We start from the raw sequence: 24,684 nt of genomic DNA on the forward strand, positions 1-24,684 counted from the left end.
TAAACCACAGCTTGAGGCAGCACTGGATCCTTAACCCACTGAGGGAAGCCAGGGATCAACCCACATCCTCACAGACACTATGTTGGGTTCTTAACTCACTGAGCCACAGCTGGGACTCAGGTACTGTAGTACTGTTGAAAAAAATCCATGTCTATGTGGACCTATGCAGTTCAAACCTATATTGTTCATGGGCCAGCTGTATAATGAATTTCAAAGGCTTAAACAGTACATTATCTTTAACATTATAATGAGTTTTGTATATTGCTAGCAAAATTTTGCCAGTTATGCTCATAGTCAAGATATGGGCAAGTGGCACAAGTGTAAATATATCTATTTCAATTGTTTCCTAGCATGGAAGCAAATCAAATACTGGCACCTTGTGTAAATGGCAAGATTTGCCATGGATTTTTATTAAGAGAAGATTGAAGAATTTATGTCCGCTTCCCCACAAACTCAGAGGTTTTCCTGGAAAGTAAGTGAAGTGATTTTAAAATAATACAATGGAAAACAGTCTCTGAATATAATTCATGAAAAAGTCCATTTTATATTCCAACTTTATTCACCTTTTCTGAGGAGTCACAACATTAATCTACTGAGGATAACCTAGTTAGTATATTTGAAATTCCATTTATTTTTTCTATCGATATGCATGTATTACACTTGAATATAATACAGAATTTCCAGTGTTGTTTTAAAGGACATAGTTTAAAAAATGAGAGGCATGATCTATAATTTCAAACCTAGGACAAATTCATAATTTCCAAAATAATGTAATTTTCCACTTTGTTCCAAAGAAATTAATGATATTTATCACTAATGCAGAAACTCCAGCACAACTGTTCTTCCTTTCTTTATGAGTTCAGGCTGTCTTGAACCATTGCAAAATTCACTCAGAGCCATCTAACTTTATGCATACTTAAAATGGAAGGAGAAAATCACTTCATTCTGTGGACTGTGGGGCAGTATATTTTAGTTCAATGTTAATGGCATACTTTACAAATTTAATTTTTTTAAACAAATTTTACACTTTGAGTCATTCTCTTAAAAAAAAATATTCTGGGTAATGCATTGATTTTTGAAAGTTGTCACCAACTTACCCTGGAGAGCTTTGGTCTGTCTGACAGCCTCCATCATAGAAAGCAACATATATCTAATTGGCCATGTCAGTGAGTTTTAAAAATACAAAAGATGTCCACACCTTCTCTAACATAATGGAACTTCTAATAGGGCAATTCCTGAAGTATCTTCCTATTAGTCTACGATGAGTGAAACACAGAAGCCTCTTCCTTTACATTCCTTCAAACTGTACATTTACACAATATTATGATAGGATAGCTATGCAATTTCCATTCTTCTCTCCCTCCACATGGCAAATGAAACAAAACAAAGACAGTATAAAATTATACATTCTGTGAATAACTTAGAAAAAAGGTACATACTTGTTTAAGGCCTTTAAATGTTTATACGATTTTCCTGTACAACTGAAAACCACAAATGTTAAAAGGGCTACAAAAAAAGTGGACAAAAAGTAACCTAAGTAATTGAAGGGGACAACTACAAGCAAATATTTATAAATGTGAGACTAAGGAAAAGAACAATTTACTATACCAACAGACCGAACAAACAAATCAAACAAATAGGTAGGCATTCAAACAGTCATTGGGATCAAGCAAGAGATGGTCTTTTTCAAATGAGATAGAAAGGATGGTTTAAAAAAAAAAAACTTTAAGAAATCTGAGTAACTTTCAAGCTAAGAAATCAAAACCCACATGCATCCCTGGCAATTTTTTGAAACTGAAGTTTGCCTAAATATTTGACTGCCCACTGCTGATTCTGTGAAGGAAAAGAGTAAAGATAAAAATGAAAGAAAATGTCCAATTAAAAAAAAAAATGACAGGGAGAGTACTCTAGAGGTACCAAGTAGTAGTATATAATGAAAATGGTAATTCAGTTTCTATCTACTACCTATTTAGCTGACAGCTGCAGTAGTGTGTTAGCCTTGGGGAAACATGTCAGCTTGTCTATACATTCTTATATGATTGATGTATTCAGATAACTATTACTTGCCAACAATAATTATTATCAATGGATATATAGTTCCATTCCTTTAACAAAAGCAACTTAAGATGTTAAAACCTGTGGGCTTTCAGAGCTCCAAGATTAGGATACAAATAAAACTGTCTCACTCCACACCATGCCAGAGGAGAAGTTCGCAAAGGAAATGTCACTGAAGCCATGTGCGGTCCTTGCCCGTGAACACAGGACCTGGGAACAGGACTATGACAGAGGCTAGTGCATGTAGGAGAAGTTCAGAAACAAGAAAAGCACTTCTTTGGAGCCAAGAGCTCAAAAGGTTAGTGTCTCTAACACCATCCGGAAATGCAAACTCTTCAGACAGCAACTTCAAATTCTTTTTGCAAGTGCAATTATACAAGTTGAACACAGTTCAGATCTGATGAAAGCTTCATAATGTAGAAGTTCATGTCTGACTTTTTAAATGTCTTGTTTCCAAGAAGTTGATTATGAGCCATGAAATCCCCTGGAAATAACAGACTCAAGTGCTTCTTCTGGGCAATATAAAAATCTTCCTTCAAGATCACCTCAGGAGTTATACTTCTACGCAGATGTTCAATGTAGTTGGCCTTGAGGATCACTTGACTTATCCTTGGTTAATGGGTTACCTACAAAAGAAGAAAACAGAATCATTTAAAACTCTATACAACCGAGTATTAAAAACAGGTAACTCCCGGAGTTCCCGTCGTGGCGCAGTGGTTAACAAATCCGACTAGGAACCATGAGGTTGCGGGTTCGGTCCCTGCCCTTGCTCAGTGGGTTAACGATCTGGCGTTGCTGTGAGCTGTGGTGTAGGTTGCAGATGCGGCTCGGATCCTGTGTTGCTATGGCTCTGGTGTAGACTGGCGGCTACAGCTCCGATTAGACCCCTAGCCTGGGAACCTCCATATGCTGCGGGAGCGACCCAAGAAAAGGCAAAAAAAAAAAAAAACAAACAAACAGGTAACTCCCAATGCTAGTATTTTCTATATCAAATACATTATTGAATTTCAAAGGACTGCCATATTCAAGTATTTTTTAGCTTATTAAAATATACCATTTTTTTCTCTATCATTTCATATTACTTTTAGAGCCACTTGTACAATTATCTAAATGACTCCAACTATGACCAAGAAGATCTTAACTGGTGATGCTACCCCTTTTCAGACCCAAAGAATGATGTTGGAACCCCTGTTTTTTGCACAGCCTGGGTGGATATAACCCAGAGATCATACACATCATGCCAGAAGTCAGTGAAGAAAGACTGTTGTTTGCAGGAATATAATCAGGCCACATCTTCAAGAAGGCCCTGGGGAAATGGCTTCATAAAATCCATTCTTGAGATAATTAAAAAGTTGAGTGTTTGTTTGACTCAATTGTATTCCAAAGGACAAAAAATATTTGTGGAGAAAAACAATTAAGGGTAGTACAATGTTATACCAGATTTTAAGGGTGCCCCAAGTTTCTCATAAATTGATTAGAGCAGTATTATTAATAGTACTATTAATATTATTGAGACAGATTCACACTGCATTTTCATACCTCAAATCCAAAGAATGTTTGTATATAGGAAAAAATAATAGAGAACTATAATACCTGATACATATATATATTTCCATATGTGTGTGGAGGAAAGATAATTAGACACAGAGATTTCTGCTGTATTCATGAACTTCTAGTTATACTCAGAGTTGCCTAATAGTTCTTTTCCAGCAATGGTTATAACAAAAAGTGAATATTTAAAAACTATTGTGGATAATTTGGTTTTATTTTATTAGATGACATAGTTATCCTTTCATGAAACATTTGCCAAAAGACAGGGTTTTTTGTTTGTTGGATCAACCATGAAAAAGAGAAATATGAAACAAGATAATAAAGCAGCCATAGACTTTGCTCTTCCATGGCTGGTCTCAAATTATACTACCAAAGGAAGATGTAAGATTCAAGCATATGTGTTCTGCATGGAGGCAACCAATTTATATGTGTCTCTTTGGTCAGCTCTCATTCCCAGAGAAGGAGCCTCTGCCTGCATATTTGAAGCTTCTTACTCCTATGCAACAATGGAAGGGACTGGACTGAGGATGGAAGGATATAAGCACATGAAGGGCCCGCCAACGTCTAGAGACTCTGGGACAGGGGATGTCTTAGACAGGACTGCGATTTTATTGTCTGCTATTCAGTGGTCCTTTTACATCAATTCTTTGAAGGACGCCCAGCCTGGGAGTCAGTGTAAGAAGAATATGGGAAGGAAATGAGAACATTTCTATGGACGTTTTGTCACTAACAGAGATGCTGATCATTGTGGAAAATACAGAAATTTAATTTTTATGAGAAACTTACTTGACAAACACTGATTTAACACAATCTTTGACTTCACTGGCTGAGAAAATGCACCTGCCCTTTCTGAAAATTCTCTTCTTAGTAGGAATAATTCCAAAGTGTAATGTGAGGACTAGTGCTTGAAATAACAGGAAAAAACAGAGGCAGAGAACAAATGGTTTAGCCTCAAGGAAAGACTGAGCACAGGCCACTGGAGGGTCACACTGCAAGGGCTCCACGAAAGGAGTGACATGTCCTCTTGAGCCATTGCAAGCCCAGGTTCTACACAATCTATTGGGTATGGCAGATGCATTCTTACATCTTCACTCCAAGGTCAGTAAGGATTTCTCCACTTCTCCTGCTGCTTTGTATAAAGCTGCTTCATATATAGCTGATTTTCTCAGCTATGTAAAGCTTTAATTTCACATAATTTTAACAATAGATATTAAATTGACAGTAAATACCAAAGGCTTTCAAACCTAGTATACATTTTTTCTTCCAACTTGATAGAGAAAACATAAGTATACACATAAACACATACCACTATATACAATCCATATCCTCAAGAATATCATAAATGTACATTTTTATTATGCTGTGTTTCTGTCACCTAAAATAATTGCTAGAAAACCAAACTTTAAACATGACTAAAAGAAGTGACTAAACAAGCATGAATTGAAACATAATTAAAGCTTTTCCTTATTTTCCAATTTTATGCAATATTACCTCGTTTCCTATTGATTAATTCTAAAAAATATCCACATTTTATAAGATGAGGAGTAATGGACAATTTGTTTTAGGTTTTACTTTTGTAAATTATTTGATTTTGACAAGAGGGCTGTTGTAGTGTGGCATATAGAATTCCGGATTTAGGTCACTGTAGCAATAATACTAATGACACTGGCTGTGTCATCCAACCTCTGGCTCCTCCACTTTCCCATGTGTAAAATGGGGATAATCCTGTTAGCCTTACAGTGTTGCTGTTAGTACTGAATATTGTATTTATGAAAACCTAGCTTTGCTAACTCAGAAGTACTATAAAAATAAAAGTTTTAGAATGGGGATCAGTTTTTTTTTTTTAATGCATAAATCTTTAACGAGAACCACTAAAAGTAGAATAAGAGGATCCCACTAACAGGGATTCAGTAGAGAACTATATTAAGGAATTCGACAAAGGCTAAGTCATAACTGGCTCTTTTCAATGTCGTATAAACATGAACATACATCAGCACCTTCCTTGACAACTTTCAGATTAGTACCAAATGACATGGCAAAGCCAAAGACTTAAAAATACTTAGAAGATAAAAGAAGGTAATTTTGAATACAAGCAGATTATCACCATTTTTAATCACCTAATATACAAGATCTAAATAACATTTTAAAATAAAATGGTCTAAAATTGAACACAGAAAAAAAACCTTTTATTACGATTTATATTGCTCATTAAGTCTGAGTGACTTATGTTTAAATTCGGTCATGCTAACTGGGGCGGGGGGGAAACAATTGCCATTTTATACTTTATAGACAATAACCTGGAATTTCCTCATACAAAAAGTGTTGCAATGATGGAGTTCCCGTCGTAGAGCAGTGGTTAACAAATCCGACTAGGAACCATGAGGTTGCGGGTTCGATCCCTGACCTTGCTCAGTGGGTTAAGGATCCGGTGTTGCCATGAGCTGTGGTGTAGGTCACAGACATGGCTTGGATCCCATGTTGCTGTGGCTCTGGCATCAGCTGGCAGCTACAGCTCAGATTCGACCTCTAGCCTGGGAACCTCCATATGCCGCAGGAGCGGCCCTAGAAAAGGCAAAAAGATGGGAAAAAAAAAAAAAAAGTGTTGCAATGCTATTTTATCCAATTCAACATTTAAAATTTTGCTTTCATTTAAAAGTAAGTTTTTAATAGACAAAATCAAGTATCACCTTACTTTTAGAACTTAAATATTATTCTTTCACTGGAATTCTATCTTTTGGAGGAGGCCAACTTATACAAGGAGGCTTTTCAGCAAGTTTTCTGACTAAAAGCTGGAGGTTGCAATAAAACCACTTTTACAGGCTAGGAAATAGTGTTTGCTACCGTGAGTTCAATGTCTTCTGGTTCTTAGGGCCATAGATATAAAATACTGCACGAGGGAGAGAAATAGTCCTACGATCATTATGGTTATGACTTGAGCTTCATACGCTATAATCACTATCTCAGTAAAGTTGCCTTTCCAAAGGCAGTATTTTACACAGCTGTTGTTTTTCATGCAAATTTTATGTGTGTGTGCTTCACACTACCCAGTTTGGTGAGACTACTTGGCTGCTGAACACATGCAATGGTAATTATTATGATTATTGTTATTATTTCTAGTCACAAGCACAAAGCCATGTTGGTAATGAGCCACCAGGAAGAAGAAGCTAACCTGTTAACATTGAATAATTTAAGAAGCACTAATTCTTTAGGAGTAGAGCATCAACTTATTTATCCCAGTACAACAAATCTATTATAGGGCCCTGATTAGATTTCTCAGTAATTTTTATGCTATAAATCATGTCTTTTAAGTCCATTTACTGGTTTAAATTGAGAAAATAGGAGTTCCCATCATGGCTCAGCAGAAACAAATCTGACTAGTATCCATGAGGATGCAAGTTCGATCCCTGGCCTTGCACAGTGGGTTAAGGATCTGGCATTGCCATGAGCTGTGGTTTAGGTCACAGATGCAGCTCGGATCCCACATTGCTGTGGCTATAGCATAGGCCAGCAGCTACAGCTCTGATTCGACCCCTATCCTGTGAACCTCCATATGCTGCAGGTGTGGCACTAAAAAGACAGAAAACATAAATAAATAAATAAATAAATAAATAAAATAAAACTAGGTAAATGGCATATATGATACTAAATTTGAAATTAAGTGAAGTCAACTATTTTTATACTTTTTTTCATTTTGTATTTTCAGCATTAAGTTAAATCCTCTATTTTCAAGGTAAGATAAATTAGAAAGGATAAAAAAGGAAAGAGATTTAAGAATTTCTTTTGTTCTCAAATGTGAAAGATGCTTTTACAAGTTTCTTAAAATCACTATATTTGTGGCGTCTACAGTTCCTTTTCCACTTGTCCAAGTCATGGTTATAGGTGGGAGACGACACACCATGGTAAGAGGCACAATGACAAATAACACGGGCTCTGTACACAGACTGCCTGGGTTCAAATCTCTGCCTTATCACTGTCTAACATGTGGGGTTGAATAAATTCTTTAAACTCCCTGAGCCTTCATCTCCCCATGTGAAATATGAAAAACATACTATCAGCCCTCATACATTTGCAGTTGTTATCAGATAATCCCTGCCAAGTGTCTGTCCAGGTAAATGCTTATAAATATCAACAGGTGGTCATAGTAGTAATTCCCAAACAAGACACACAAGGTGATACATAGGGTACCTACAGGAGGGGGCATTACTTTTTGTTTTCCACAAATATGGATTTAATGAATTTCCTGTGTCTTATAGTAACTGATCTTAAAATTACTCATGTCATATATGCTTATTCATCATAAACGTAATATATCAAGAAAGGAGCACTATTGTTGTGGCTGGCTTTGGGAGGGAGAGACTGAGTTTTCAGATAAGGTGAGAGTATGCAGTGGTTAAAAAGCATGCCCTTTGGAGCCAGGGTGTCTAGGTTCTGCATTTAGTTCTGCTGACAACTCAGCATGTGAGCGTGAGTAAAAGAGCTATACTATTAGTACCTCCATCACAGGGTTGTATAAGTTGAGGAAAATAAGTTACTTGCTCAAGTGCTTGACACTTAGATTCTTAGGCACATTATAAGCATCACGTAAGTGGTAACTTATGATTCAGATATGGGTATATTTCCAGGCACCCGAATGCATTGAATTCCTAGTTTTTGCCCTCAATTATTTCTGAACATAAGATACTAGTCTTTACAGGCACAAAATTCCATTCTTTGTCTTTCTGATGGACCAGCTGCTATCAGACTCTGCAGGCAGGAAAAATATTTAGGAAATCAGTACTGCACTTTAACCATCTAGGTTTAAAAATAAATGTGGTATAATCACGCAAAACAAAATGCAGACTTGTGGAGTTCCCGTCGTGGCTCCAGTGGTTAACACATCCGACTAGGAACCATGAGGTTGCGGGTTTGATCCCTGGCCTTGCTCAGTGGGTTAACGATCCGGCGTTGCCTTGAGCTGTGGTGTAGGCCGTAGACAAGGCTCGGATAGGCCAGCGGCTACAGCTTCGATTAGACTTAGACCCCTAGCCAGGGAACCTCCATATGCCATGGGTGTGGCCCTAGAAAAGACCAAAAAAAAAAAAAAAAAAAAAAAAAAGACAAAATGCAGACTTGTAAATTTCCTTATTCATTATTGATGGTTCCTCTGATGCATTTCTTTGGATTCCATCCCATATCCCAGAATTTTTATTCTCAGTTGTTCACTTTGCCAGTCTACATAAATTTGTGAAATCGCTACCAAATCTGTACAACATGAATGTGAATCTTATCATATGAGCTTAATTTACAAAATATTCTTGTTTTTCCAGTGTGGTCATCAAAATCTTGTTAGAAGGACTATTGAACGATATTTCTATTTCTTTGAATATAAAATGAGTCACATATACACAATAATAGAAGAAACAATGTTGGAATTCCCTTGTGGCACTGTGGATTAAGGATCTGGCATTGTCACTGCAGTGGCTCAGGCCCAGTCTCTGGCCTGGGAATGTTCACATTCTGCAGGTGTGGCCAAAAAAAAAAAAAAAAAAAAAAAAAGAGAGAGGGAGAGACAATGCATTATGGACAAGTCAGTTTCATTTTTAAAAATGTTAAATTTTCACTAAAATGCCCATGTTATTAGAGCAACATTTATCTTTGGACTGACGTTCTTTAAACAATTGGAAGTCAAGGAATATGTGACAGCAATTCTGAAAGGATGCAGCAAGTTTAAATGCAGTACAGGTCCGAGTTTTACAATACAGTTATTTAATAACCTCATAGGTAGACAGGCACCATTTCAAACTAACATTCTAGTAAATAAATTTAACTTATTCAATATAGGTAAAAGGAACATTAGAATACCTTCACAATCCTAAATGCTTATTTGAATGAGCTATCCTTGCTTGGAATATAATTGCTGCTTCACTGCAAATGTATTTTTTTAATGTAGCTCTTACAAGTATGTGAATTAAGCTCTTGCTTCACTTTTGTGTACTAAATGTGCAATTAAAACATCATTATTCTCAGTAGCAAGTTTTCTCATTTAAGCTGGAGAAAAGCTGCCCCTGAGTTGGTTATAACTGTACATAAATGCAATTGTCCTTTCTTAAAGCACCTTATGCAATGAAGTATTACGAAATGAAAGATTACTGTTGGTCCAAAATACCATTTAAGAGCAAGCTGACCAGGCAGCTTTTGAGTATAGATGACGGAATATGAGGCAGTGACGTATGAATAACTTTCATAAACACACACACCTATATAAAAAAATTATGCCTATATTTTATTCTCATGGTGATAGAGGCATCCCCATAAGCCCTGAAAACTGTTGTATTTTCATACCACAGTTTAATTTTCCTTCCTAAGCATGGCTGGTGCTATGAATTGGCCTCAACATTTAATATCTGGGGCTCTAAAGTCTGTTTAACTCTTCAGCAAGGGTCAACATTTCCTAAGTGACCTTGTTGTGGGTTTTATGAATTCTCAAAAAATTTAACAGCCTTGGGGGATTGGAGAGTAGTTATTTCGAACAACAGAGCATTCCTGTAGTTAACTGATTAGTGTATCTCAGGGTGGGTTCCTGGTGTGGAAGAAGAAAATGGTATATAGTCTTCCTAGATTTCTGAAGAAAACCAGGGCACCTGACTGAGAAGAGGTAACCTTATTCTGAGAAGAGTTTTAACAGTGTTAATACCTTCTGGTTTCAGAATTTTGGACAAGCACTTAAAAACCTCTGACTCTACAAGGTTCATACCTACCAAACAAGTTGGCTGGACTCACTGAGTTTCTAATTCTCCTCTGTCCCCAAACTACTGTGACTTAATGACTAATTGCAAATGGGATAAAGCCTTATCCTAACTACCTAAGTTTACTGGTGATATAACCACTGTGTAGACTTCCTTTCTAAAAAGTCTATATTAGAATGCAAAGCTGGAGAGATTTATCACCCAAATATAACATCTGTCAGTGGCTTTCAGCTTCCTGTGCTGTGCAAACGAAGATCTTGACTAGAAATGAATCTTTGGAACAGATGGACCCACACCATTTCTTGAAATTTTGAAAGCTGTACAGTAGGCCTGCAGTGAACTCTTCTACATGACTCAGAGGAGCAGATGACTGGTAGTGTTGTCATTTATGCACAATCATCCACTCAGAGGCTGATCAACTGATTCTTTCCAGATAGCATTCATGGTTAGCCAAACAAAACATTCCCTGATTTCTCTTTGGGTAGTTAATAAATGCCTTTGGGACATTAGGAACATATAAATAGACTTTCTTCCTCCCGACCCTCCACCATACACACTTTCCATTCACTCCAGGTGGAAAATGACACACACACACAATTAGATAATTTTGAAAGACAACAGCATAATGGGATTACATTGTTTAAGTTTTATGATGATTTCCTAAAGTTCTTAACCATTATTTTGAATGCTTTGGGGAAATCTGAATCAATGCTTAAAGATGATATTTCACGGACCAGCAGAGTTCACACATTTTTAGAGACAGTTGCGATTTGGAACTCAATTGGAAGGCATTTTTACCTGCTAAATTTAATAGTAGGTTCATTTTTTTAGACTTACCTCTCATTTGTAAAGTAGTAATTTGAATTGATCGTTTCTATCCAATTTCTGTCATAAAACCTTACTTTAAAAGTTTATATCTGCCCAAGTATCACAGTCAAGAATTTCAGCCTCAGTACATATGAGGGCTGATAGAAGGAAGCAATAAAAATTGTGCTTAAAAGGTGAGTTTAAAATAAGTGGAGTTTGGGGAGAAGGGTTGAAACTGAAGAAATCTGTCCTGGTAGCATAGAAATTACTCAGCAACATTGTCTCTCAGCTTCCTGGCTGGTTTGAGTTATGGCTTTCAACTTTCCTTGAGATACTTGTGCAAATAAATATGTTGCTGTCATGTTGAAAAGAACCTGATGTTACCTGTGGAAAGATAAGGCTACTACTATTCCTGAAGTACACACGCTCTCTCCTTTCCATCCCAATCTCTGTCATAAAATTAAGTTTAGAGATGCCCATTCCATATATGGTATCTATATAGAAAAAAATCTCCTTAAATTAAAAAAACTAGAATCCATTTTCTGAAGGTTAATATGTTGGGGGCTTTTGCTTTTTTCCCCCATTTCTCGGATAGATTTCTCCTCTTTTAAAAGAAGTAGTCACAATTCAGGAGTCTTTAATCCTCAAAGTTGGTCAAAATATGAATCTTTACATCCAGTCCATTCTAATTACTTAGACATAGCTTATACAATTATGGGGCAATTTAAGTATAGAAAAAAATGAACCTTCATTTCGTTTATGGAGATTAAGTGACAATTTGCTGGCTCAGTGCTTTTCATGTTAATTTCCAAATTAATAGTCAGATTGAACACAGACAGGTCCACTAATACACTCAGGGTTTTGTATTATCAATTTTCTATTCTGGGAAAAACAATATGTTAGCTTGAGGGTCACTGTAGGAAGCAATATTTGGTTCATCAGTGATGACATACTGGTTATTTGTGACCAGTGGGTAACCTCATATCAAAGAATGATGGCCCCTACCTTTTTATGAAAAATAATTCAGTGCCTTCTTAGCTGACCACTGAGCAGTTCTTTACCTTCTGATTCCTAAAACTGCACCAAGTTCATCTTTGCCTCTGAAACTGGGGGCACCCCAGATGGTAATGGTAACTAAGAGAAAGAGTAGGTTACAGTTAATTCTGTAACACTATGTATACACCTGCTGCTGTGAGAAATAAACCAAGATGAGGGCTCATTTCTGAAGTTGTTTGAAATCTTTACTCCTCAATGAAACTTCTGTCCCTTCCTTAGAATGCAACCAACACTAGGATTCACCACACTAGTGGCCCCAACATGGAGCTAGAATTGTTTTGAGTGTGGAAATATCAAAAACTGTCATCTGGCACAGCAGAAACCTCTTTCTACTTCTCCATTCGAACTTGAAGAGTTTTACAAGTTTGCCTAAGGAACAAACACATGTCAGGTACTCCACTGTTCAACAGATTCTTACAGGAAGCAAACCTGGCAGAAAGGGAATATTTTAACAAGCATAAAGGGACAGCAGGATAATAACTTCCTTCACCTCCATGAAATTCCACAGTGGGGATAGTTTTGCATCTCTCCTGGAGGATTATAAACTCTTAGAACCATTTTTTGTTTGTTTGTTTGTTTGAGAAACACATACCCATAAATGGGAAAGAAACAGCTTTTATAAGAAATTGATAAAAGAATAGTAAGCATTTCTCATGAATATTTTGGGAAGGATTCTGCACAAATGTAAGAAGAGAGTTCACTTAATATCAAGGAAGAGAGAACATAAAAATCAATAGACAACTATTTTAACATAAAAGGGTAAAAGAATTGTAGAAAATTACCATGTAGTAATATTCAATTAGAATGCAAAGATTTAATATTTGCAGTCTTAACCATTCCTAGACTTGCCTGAATGGATATTTGTAATTTATGGATAAATTAATTTGTAATTGTAATCTATGGATATTTGTAATTTTCTAAAGCTGAACTTGAATCATATACACTTTAATGCTGACAAATGAGGCTAAGCTATTTAACCAATGTGTGGATCTAAACACGCATGAGCATTTACTTGTCAAGCCAGCTTTGTTACTCTCTGCTCATCAACTGTGTAATCCTAACAGTCTGAATGGGATTCATGATGTTTTTTGGTCATAATTTATAACATTTTATAGACTTTTAAAAGCTTTCTTTATAATCTGTCTTCCCCAAAGTACTCCAAAGACATAAAACTATGTAGTAAATATTTGAATAATATTTGAGAGTATAAGATGAATAACAATAATGTATAATAAATCATAGGAAAGAATTCCTAATACTTAGGATCAGATAACAGGGTTTTGATAAGATAAAAGTAAAGTAAAACATTTCCTACATAAATGTGAGACGTAAAGATAGTTAAAATCAATATGAGAAAAAGGCTAATCATGTCATAATACAAAAAGAAACTTCCAAATTTTGGAAAAAAACTGGAGTCTTTGAGCAACAAGAACAGACCCCTTTCTCCCCATCATTTGCTAATCTTGGCCTCTCCCTACCTCACCAGAAAATGTGAGACTAAAATTGTTGGAGGAAGAGCAGAATTTTTATTTGACATTATCCGTATATAGTAGGGCCAATACACCCATGAAGTGGGTCAGGGTCATGACTCGCCATGGTCACATGTGAATGAAGACAAAGGGAGCAGCTGGAGAAAACTTAGAGGGGGTTCATCTTTTAGAAAAAGCAAGTAATAGATGGAGAAATACAACACTTAACATTTCCAGGCCTCCATTTTCTTCACATCGTTCAAAAACATGGAAAGCCTTTCAGGAATGTCCTTTAATTTCATTTCTCCCCATTGAATATTTTTAACAGTGATAGCCATTTTCTCTAGACATTTTATTTCTGATAAATTTCTAGACCCTGGTCATCTTTTTAATCAGCTCCCTACTCTTTGTCTCCTGTTGCTTTCTTAATCGAGGCCTTTATTCCATCTGGTTTGTAATAAATTGAAATAACCTCTTAATCTGTCTCCCTGATTAGTCTTGTCCCTTGCCCATTCCTCCTCCTCTTTGCCACCATCATCCTGAAAAGAAAAACCTATGCAAATGTCCTATCATAGAAGGAAATCTAAATTCTTGCTGGTAATATAGGAGGTCCTTGATAATTAGACCTCAACCCACCTGTCACATCTCCCAACCTCCCATTTCCCTCAGAGATGCATACGTTCAATGCCAGTCACACCTCTTTAACACTCCTGGCTAGGACTTGATAGGTCCATTTGTATCTCCTTGTCTTTGTGTATATTTTACCTCGGCCTGAAACACTCTTCTTTCAAACCACAGAACAAATGTTACTACTTCATAAATGTTAAGCCTTTTTGATTCGCCCAGTCATCCCTTTGTCCATACTTCTAAGATATATCACATTATAATTATTTATTAACCTGTTTGTTTCTCCCACCAAACTATGATATATTGGAAAAGAAATATTACTGTACATTTTGCTTCCTCAGTGCTAAGCAGCATTCCAGGTACATAAGTGATGCCTAATATTTATTAAATGAAAGACTGAAATGATGGGGATGAGTGGGTGGATGGATAAATAAATTACTATATGAATATATGGGGAATGTGATAAGTAATTTCAGAAGAGGGAAAACTAGAGGTCCTATTTGGATTCACCATGAAGAGCAAGGGAAATGATTAAGTGACCCAAAAGTTCAGTTTTCTCCATTTAAAAAAAAATTTAGGATTAGTCCCATGATTCTGTAGTTTCAGAATTTGAAATTACAGATATGCTAGGGTCCTGACATCAGCTTCACATTTGCATCTTGGATATTTAAATTTATTCTCATTTGGAAAAAGTCTGATTTTTAAAATGAAATTAATTCAGGAAAATAATAATGCAAGCAGATAATAGCAATCTGTGATGCTTTAATTGGTATTAGACTAACCACATGGGATGTGGAAAATGTCCAAATAGATACATCAAGGTTGATTCTCGCATATTCATTACAGTTAATATTTCAGTTAAAAATTATCCTAATTAAACACACACACACACACACACACACACCTCTCTCTCTTCAGTAATTTCCATACTACTGTTTGACACTGTGAGGAAAATTTTCTCAAGAAATATGCTGTGGTGTCAATTACCCTATACCTAAGAATTACATGTTCACTTGATATCAGGTATGGCAAGTGAACTATCATTAGATTTCCTATAATGGAACAAGGTAGATAGATACCATGATGAGTGACTCCCTGTAAGATCAATAGTGTGCATGCAATCTCCCCACCCCCTCTCTTTCTCATATGGCTATATACACACTTTATTAATTATCAGCCTCTATGTTTAAGTTCAATGTGCCTGACCCCTCCCATCGTCACTTTTTTTTTTTCCCAAATAAAGAAGCTAGCATTTTGAAAGGCAAAGAGAAGTAAATTTTTGCTTAGCAAAATGCAGCAGCTTACATTTTCTGGTCTAGACTCTAATGCCAAAGATAGCTGGTCCTTCTGCTCGTCAGGGCAATGTGGAACCCTCTTCACCTTTCCTTTGCTTTGCTTCCACCTCTCAGGTCATAACTGCTGGCATCAGTTGCCAGCTGAGTGCACATCCATTTTTCTCTTTTAATTCTCACGATTGTTCTGTGAGATTTGTCCCCTTTTACTATTTATCATTACTAGTCCTTGTTGCTAATTAGTATTATCCCCAGTTTGTAGTTGAAGAAACTGAAGCTCAGATGACTTACAAATGAAGTTTGTCAAGAGCATATAAATTAATCCCAAATTTCTAATTTAACATATCATATACATACTACTATATATAAAATAGTTCATCCACAAGGACCTACTGTACAGTGCAGGGATCTCTACTCAATATTCTGTAGTAACATATTAGGGAAAAGCATCTGAAAAAGAGTGGATATATGTATATGTATAACTGAATCATTTTCCAGTACACTTGAAACTTAACATTGTAAATCAACTATACTACAATACAGAATAAAAATTAAATTAAAAGATGCATATAAGCAGTAAGTGATAGTCCCTTGTGGGACTTCAAACCTAGTAAAACAGGCCCTGTATATCTGGTTCTTCCATTCATTTATTTGACTTAAATTTATTGTCCTCGAGGCATTGTCCTTGGTGTGAAAAAGAAACCACTGTCCTGTGAAACTGACACTCTACAGAGCCAGACAAACAATAGATATGATAAGTACAATTTTAAATCATGTTAGGTCATGCCAAGAGAAAAAGTCAAGGGAAAGAAAGGACTTTTTTGAGGGGTATACAATTTCAATTCGCATGGATAGGGAAGACTTCCTAGAAAGTGAGACTTCAGTAAAAACCTACAGAGATAAGAGAGCCAATCAAGCTGACAGCGGGGGGAAGAGCATTTCAGGCAGAGGGAAGAGCATGTGCAAATCACCTGAGACAAGAAAAAAAGTAAGAGGGGCAGGGTGGTGGGATGGAGTAAACAGGGAGAAGAGTGGAAGTAGATGAGGTCATAGGTGTGTGTTCATTCATTTGTTTATGTCTTTGTTTATTCAATAAGTGTTATGTTTGCTCCTATGTTACTTAGGATAGACTGTGTGCAAACACAAAGTCCTTGTTCTCGTGGGAACAGGCAAAAAGAACCACCTTAAAGTTATAGAAACACACATGCCTTCATACCCTCCTCCCTCCAAAAGCCTCATTCCTGGAAATTAGAAGTGGTGAGAGCCTAAATGGATATCTGAAAACGACCACCATGACTTCCTTCTTTTTATAAGCTCTGAAAGCTACTGTTCTTTCTGTTTAGATGGTGAAGGCTTGCAAAATTTTAAAGGAGAGGGTAGTGAGCGAGTGTGTCATGTAAGGGAAGCAGCAGAAGTTTTTCTCCTGGCAAATGTTTTCCAATGATGGGTAACAATTCCTAAATGCATGGCTTATATAAGGTTAGATTCCAGCTAAATGGAGACATCCCCTAGTTCAGAAAACCAGTCTAGAATAAGCTATTCATCCTTCCACTGCAGCATTTAGCTTTGAATAGAAGAAAAGCTTTGAAGGGATGCCCTCTTCCCAAACCATTCAGCTGTTAGAGAGAAATGTGAAGTTGGTCAGTCATGAGAAAAAAAATACTTTGTCTCCACTTTTAGATGATTCTGAAAGGAAAAGATGGAGAAGCACCTAAACTAGTATGTGAGGCACGGGGATAAGAATATCTTACTTGCTACCCCATCCATGGCAAACTGGTTTGAAATGGGTACCAGAGAGAAAACCAGCAATCATTTGGTCTAGTTAGACTTTTCCCATTCCAATGTTTATTTTCATAACTTAAAGCCTAGATTGCCTAGCTTTCATCCCAGCTCCATTGCTTATAATCTATGTAACTTTGGGTAACCTCTTCATTTCTCACTTTCCTCATGTGTAAAATCAAGATAATAATCAAGCCTATGTCATGGGGTGGTTGTGAAGATTAAGTGAACTAATATGTAAGTGCTTATAATACTGCTTGACAATAGTGGAACATACTGTTGTTTTTACTAGTTCTAGGGAAAATGGAAGTAGCATGAAAGCACTAATGTAAGCAGAAAGGCAAGTATCATGTTGTTTCTCCATGAGGAATTAAACCTTTTATCATCAGGAAATGTCCTTCCTTAGCAATAACTTTTGCTGCAAATTCTTTAGTACTAATATTATTACAACAGCTTTCTTTAGGTTAATGTTTACATAGTGTATCTTTTCCATTTAAAAATTTTTTCAGTTTATCTGTAGAGTTCAGTGGCACCTTTGTTAAATAGTATCCACTTGTGTTTTGATTTTTTGATCCAGACTGACAATCTTTGTATTTGCCTTGATTGAGTCATTTAGTCCATGTGATAAATTTGGGTTAATTGCTACCAAGTACTCGCTATTTACTCAACTTGTTCTAGATTACTTTTCCCTGTCCTTTTTTTTTTTTTTTTTTTTTTTTTTTTTTTTTTTTTTTTTTGCCATCTTTTGTACTCAACACTTAGTTACCTCCATGGGTTTAGTAACTCCCCAAACTGGACTAGATAATATCTCTTGGTCTTTATCTTCCCATATATTCTGGACAGGCAGCTCTTCATTTTCTTGCGGCTTTTCAGTGCCTCAAAATAAACCCACTTATGCTTTAATAAACTGTTTGATCCTCTTTTGGGGTAATGGGAAAAGAAGGGGATACTTTCACCATATTACTAAATGCCCATTACTAAAAGTGAATGTGGGCTCAGTTTTGATCATGATCTTGGCACTGAGTAGTCATCTAATTACGTAACACTTGAAATTTATTTTTGGCATTTATTCACATTGTACCTCTGCATTATAATCATGTGCAGACTGAGTCTTCTCCCTACACTGACTTTCCTCTAATGCTGAAAACAGAAATTAATAGATAGTTGCTTACACTCAGGGTGACTATATTTTCCAGCCTGTCCTGGATAGTCCTGATTTGCACCGGTTGTCCTGACATTCTTTTGGGTCTATCCTGGAAATATGTCCTAATATGGACAATATATTATTATCTACATAGAGTAATTACCATTATCATGGAAATTTGAATTTTAGTAAATTACTCCTGAATATTGAAATCTTCAAGCTATAAATAAGTTACTCTCTGATACAAAAATATCAGCCACTGAGATAAGTAAAAAAGGATCATACTTTGACACACACAACACTTTCTGAAACCCATGAAATTACATCAAAATTCTAATAAATTTTTAAGGCTGGCCCAGAAGAAGAGTTCTTCTGTACTAACTTCTTAAACTTTTCCATCATAAAGATGAGACACAGAGGTTGTAATGTAAAAAATTGACTATTATTAGCTAAATTATAACTATATTATCAGTTGGTATTATAATCCAAGGTCATGAACTCAGAATCAAATTAAAGCTGTGGCATATATTAGTACCTTTAAAATAAAAGATTTATTATAATAAAAAGGCAAACAGGCTTCTTATAAAATCTAGATCTATTTTAAAACACTAATATTCTCTTAAATATAGGGTTCATTTACTGAATTTTTTTTTGGTTATTTCTATTAGTTTATAATTAAAGATTCTATTACAGTGGAATTCCCCAATTTTGCCTACAATTGAAAAATGACAATTGTCTATGCAGTTCAATTTCCCCTAATTTAAAAAAATTTTCTTTACCATGAATAATTAAGTCAGCTACTGATGAAGGAGAAAATAATGAATTTAGGATTTTCAGAGGATCAGGCAGAGAGTAATTATAAGCAATGGTTACGAGCATGGGGTTAAGAACATCAACCAGCCATGGGCTTATACTGAGTTAACTCTTTGTTAGCTGTGTGGCCCTGTTATTTCACTACAAAAAACCCTTGGGTTTTCTTTCCCATACATGAAGATAATCCCTTTCTCACCACAGGACTGTGAAGGTTAAATACAATAATGGCTGTAGTGATAATACAATAAATCCTAACAAACACTTCCAATCAGTACTGTGAAATAAATATTTTCAAAAACCTAAGGTTAGGTGCTTAAGACTATTCTGACTATTGTTATAGAATATAAACCCTAATTATATAATGAGGCAATAACTATTAATGTATTTCTGGTTCTTTGACTTATGATTGTCCTTTCCCCTGTTATGTATTTCCTGTGCCAAGTGTGCTTTATTTTCAAAGGTTATGCTATAGTCAGGATACATTATAAAGAAGGTATATTGTGTACATAAGACCTAACACACTCTTTTACTTCCTAAAACTACATATAATACATTTTGTTTGACATGTACTAGGGTTAAAAAAAAGTCACTTAGGTTTAGTTTGTTATACTGCAAATAAGAATTATTGGCCTCTGCTAATTGCAGAATATCTATAAACACTTTCAGCATGAGTTTCTCTGTGATATATATCACATTTTCTTTATCCATTCATCCAGCTATGGACATGATGGATATTTAGGTTGTTTCCAAATCTTGGCTGTTGCCAAACAGCTTACTGCCTATGTTTTCTTCTAGAAGTTTTAAGATTTAGGTCTTACATTCAGGTCTTTCTTTAATCCATTTTGAGTTAGTTAATTTTTGTGTAAGGTGTAAGACAGTGGTTGTTTCATTTTTTGCATGTGACTATACAATTTTCCTACCACTATTTATTGAAGAGATCATCCTTCTCCCATTGTATATTTTAGCTCCTTTGTTGTAAATTAATTGACCATAGATGCATGAGTTCATTTCTGGCCTTCCATTCTGTCCCATTTATCTATGCTTTATGTTTTTATGCCAACACCATACTGTTTTGATTACTATAATTTTTTGATACAGTTTGAAATCAGAAAGTATATCTCCACGTTTGTTCTTTTTTCTCAGGATTGCTTTATTTGAGTCTTCTGTTTTGATTCCATACAAATTTTAGAATTATTTGTTTTATTTATGTGAAAAATACCATTAGAATTTTGATAGGGATTGCACTGAATCTGTAGATTGTTTTGGGTAGTATAGACATTTTAACAATAATTCTTCCAAATCATTAGCATGGCATATCTTTCCATTTATTTGTATCTTTGATTTCTTTTATCAGTGTCCTAGAGTTTTCAGTATATAAGTCTTTCACCTCCTTGGTTAAATTTACTTTAGGTATTTTATTCTTCATGATAAAATTGTAAATGATATTGTTTTCTTAATTTCTCTTTCTAATAGTTCATTATTAATATATAGAAATGCATCAGATTTTTGTATTAATTTTGTATCCTGCAAAATCTTTTATTAGTAGTAACATTTTGTGGTCTTTTCTAGATATCATATCAACTGAATAGCAACAGTTTTACTTCTTCTATTCCAGTTTGGAAACTTTTGTTTCTTATTTTGCCTGATTGCTTTGGCCAGGACTTCCAACATTATATTGAATAACAATAGTCATCTTTGACTTGTTTCTCATCTCAGGAAAAAAGTTTTCAGCTTTTCATTATTGAGTATGATGTTAGCTGTGGGTTTTTTTTTTTATTATTATTATGTTGAGGTATGTTCCTTCTACACCCACTTTGTTAGAAGTTTTTATTATACATGTGACTGAATTTTGTCAAATGCTTTTTCTGCCTCTATCGATATGATCATATGATCATATCATTTCTTAACGTTATTTATTATATTGATTGGTATATAGATGTTGAACCATCCTTGCCTTCCTGGAATAAGTCTCACTTTTATCTTTCTAATGTACTGTTGAATTTGGTTTGCTAATACTTTGTTGAAGATTTTTTCATATTTGTTCATTGAGGATATTGTTCTATAATTTTCTCTCTCTTTTTTTGCAGGGGGCATCCTTGTATGGTTTTGGTATCAGGGTAATGTTGGCCTCATAAAATGAGTTGAAAACATTCCTTTTTCCTATATGTTTTTCAGAGTTTGAGAAAGATTTGTGTTAGTTCTTCTTTGAATGCTTAATAGAATTCATCAGTGAAGACTTCGGGTCCTGGGCTTTTATTTTGGGGGGAGTTTTTGATTATTGATTTAATATCCTAGCTAGTAATCATTCTTTTCAGATTTTATGTTTCTTCATGGTTGTATCTTGGTAGGTTGTATTTTTCTAGGAATTCATACATTTCTTCTAGGCTGTTCAATTTGTTGGCATATAATTACTCAGTCTCATGATCATTTGCATTTCTGTAGTTCAGACATAATGTCTCTTCTTTCATTTCTGCTTTTATTTATTTGAACCCCCTTTTTTGGTGATACTAGCTTTAGGTTTGTTATATGGGTAACATATAATATATATGTGTGTACATATGTATGTTGTTAATATTATTTATCTTTTCAAAGAACCATATCTCAGTTTCACGATCTTTTCTATTGTCTTTTATTTAGTATCTTCTTCATTTATTTTTCCTCTCATTTTTGTTAGTCTTTATTAACTTTGGGCTTAGGTTGTTCTTCTTTTCCTGGGTGTTTGAGGGGTAAAATTAGGTTGTTTGGGGTCTTTTTTATTTCTTAATGTAGGTGTTAATTGCTATGGACTTCCCTCATTGAATTGCTTTTGCTGCATCTCATAAGTTTTGGTTTGTTGCATTTCCATTTCTGTTTATCTCAATATATTTTTTTTTATATATTTTGATTTCTTCTTTGACATGTTGTTCACTGGCATTTTTTTTAATTTCCATATATTTTTGAATTTCCAGTTTTCTTTCAGATTTCTTTATTCATTCCATTGTGCTTGATATGATTTCACTATTTTTAAATCTATTAAGACTTGTTTGTGGCCTAACATATGATCTATTTTGGAGAACATTCTGTGTGCACTTGAGAATATGTATTCTAATACTTTTGGATGAAATTTTCTATAAATGTCTGTTAAGTCCATCTGGTCTAATGTGAAGGTTAAGTTCAATGTTTTGTTGTTGATTTTCTATCTGGATAATCTATTGATTAAAATGGGGTATTGAAGACCCCTTCTCTTACTGCATTGCTATTAGGTCTGTTAATATTGACTTTATATATTTAGGTGCATCTACGTTAGGTACATAACTATCTACAATATTACATCCTCCTGATTGACCTCTTTATTATTATATATAATTATCTTTTTCTCCAATTACAGTCTTTATCTTAAAGTCTATATTTTCTGGTATAAGTATAGCTATCCCAACTCTCTTTGGGTTTCCATTAGTATGGGATTTTCTTCATCCCTTCACTGTCAGTCTGTGTGGCCTCTTATGTCTGAAGCGAGTCCCTTATAGGCAACATATAGATGTTGCCTTTTTTTTCCCTTTTAATTCATTCAGCCACTCTATATCTTTTGACTGGATAATTTAATCCATTTACATTACATTTTAATTATTGGCAGTTTTAATTATTTTGCAGTTCCTCTCTGTGCCTTTCCTCTTCTTTTGCTTGATTCTTTTGTAGTTTAATGGCTTTCTTTAGTAGTATGCTTAGATTTCTTTCTCTTTATCTTTTGTGTATCAACTATAGGTTTTTGTTTTGCTGTTACCATGAGGCTTACAAATAATAATTTATATTTATAACTCTCTGTTTCAAGTTGATAACAACTTCACTACAAATACATTAAACCTCTACATTTTTATTCTCTCATCCTACATTTTATGTTTTGGATGTCACATTTCACATCATTTTATTGTATATCCCTTAACTATTGTGATTATAGTTATTTTTACTATTTTTGTCTTATTAGGGCTACACCCACAGCATATGGAGGTTCCCAGGCTAGGGGTCCAATTGGATCTGTAGCTGCCAGCCTATACCACAGCCACAGCCATGCCAGATCCAAGCCACATCTGCAACATACACCACAGCTCATGGCAATGCTGTATCCTTAACCCACTGAGCAAGGCCCGGGATCAAACCCACAACCTCATGGCTCCTAGTCAGATTTGTTTCTGTTGCGCCATGATGGGAACTCCCATAATAGCTTTATAGGTAATTAATTCGCTACCTTTTCTATATATTTACCTTTTACCAGAGAGAGGTATTCTGTTATGTCTTCTTATTACTAATTAGTGCCCTATCTTTTTCAACTTAAATCGATTCCTTTAACATTTTTTGTAGGGCCAGTTTGGTGATGAACTCCATTAGTTCTTGCTTGTCTGGAAAACTCTAAGTCTTCTTTAATTCTAAATGACAACTTTTCCAGGTAGAGTATTCTTAGATGGTAGTTTTCTTTTCTTTTCTTTTCTTTCAGTACTTTGAATATTTCATGCCACTTCCTTCTGATCTGCAAAGTTTCTGCTGAGAAAACTGCTGATAGTCTTACGGAGGTTCCTTTGCATAACAGGTTGTTTTTCTCTTGCTGCTTTTAAGATCCCCTCCTTTAACTTTTAGCATCTTAATTATAATATGTAAGTACTGAATTTTTTGGTTTTCATCTCATTAGGAACTCTCTGGTCTTCCTGAATGTGAATATCTATTTCCTTCTCTAAATTAGAGAGGTTTTCAGGCATTATTTTTTCAAATAAGTTTTCTGCCCACTTTTTTCAATTTTTTCTCCTCCAGGACCCTATATAATGCCACCGTAGTCTGTGTGACATTGCCCCATAAATTCCTTAATCCACTTAATTTTTTTTTCTTTTTGTTGTTCTGATTGGGCGTGGCCCACTGCTCTGTTCTCAAGATCCCCTGATCCTTTTTTGCTTTCTCTAGTCTGCTGTTGAACCTATGCAGTCTATTTTTCAGATCACTTATTATATTCTTCAGCCCTGTGACTTCTATGTGGTACTTATTATACTTTCTGTCTCTTTGTTGCAGGTCTCTCTGTGTTCACTTATTCTTCTCCCAATATCAGTGACCACCTTTAAGACTATTACTTTGAATTCTTTACCAGGTAAGTTACTCATCTCCATTTCACTAAGGTATTTTTTTCCAAAGTTTTATCTTGTTCCTTCTTTTGGAACATATTCCTTTATTTCCTCATTTTTCTTAATCCTCTGTTGGTTTCAACATGTTAGATAAAACCACCACCTCTCCCAGTCTTGAAGGAATGACCTCCTTTAGGAGATAAGCCTTATCTCTTAACTCTGTTCTAGCTCTTAATTGGTCTCTCAAACCTTTGTGATTGTTAAAGTAGTCTATTTTATCTGTAT

The 24,684-nt window shown here is 35.2% G+C and overlaps 1 protein-coding gene across 13 annotated transcripts in view; it reads right to left on the reverse strand.

The window, feature by feature from the left end:
• Positions 1-536: 536 nt before the first annotated feature.
• The window catches only part of TAFA2 (TAFA chemokine like family member 2), a 506,162-nt gene continuing 482,014 nt past the window's right edge, over positions 537-24,684 (reverse strand). For all 13 annotated transcript variants that reach the window (XM_084956231.1, XM_021091913.2, XM_021091914.2 and 10 more), the window contains one exon: positions 537-2,681. In XM_084956231.1, the coding sequence (XP_084812357.1) occupies positions 2,670-2,681 (12 nt within the window). In that variant the 3' untranslated portion in view covers positions 537-2,669. The remainder of the gene's footprint in view (positions 2,682-24,684) is intronic.

This window comes from Sus scrofa, chromosome 5, assembly GCF_054392235.1.
Source record: "Sus scrofa isolate SSC_HxYL_T2T_F1_AM1 chromosome 5, Sscrofa_HxYL_maternal_Yorkshire_Landrace_v2.0, whole genome shotgun sequence".
NCBI classification, from domain to species: domain Eukaryota; kingdom Metazoa; phylum Chordata; class Mammalia; order Artiodactyla; family Suidae; genus Sus; species Sus scrofa.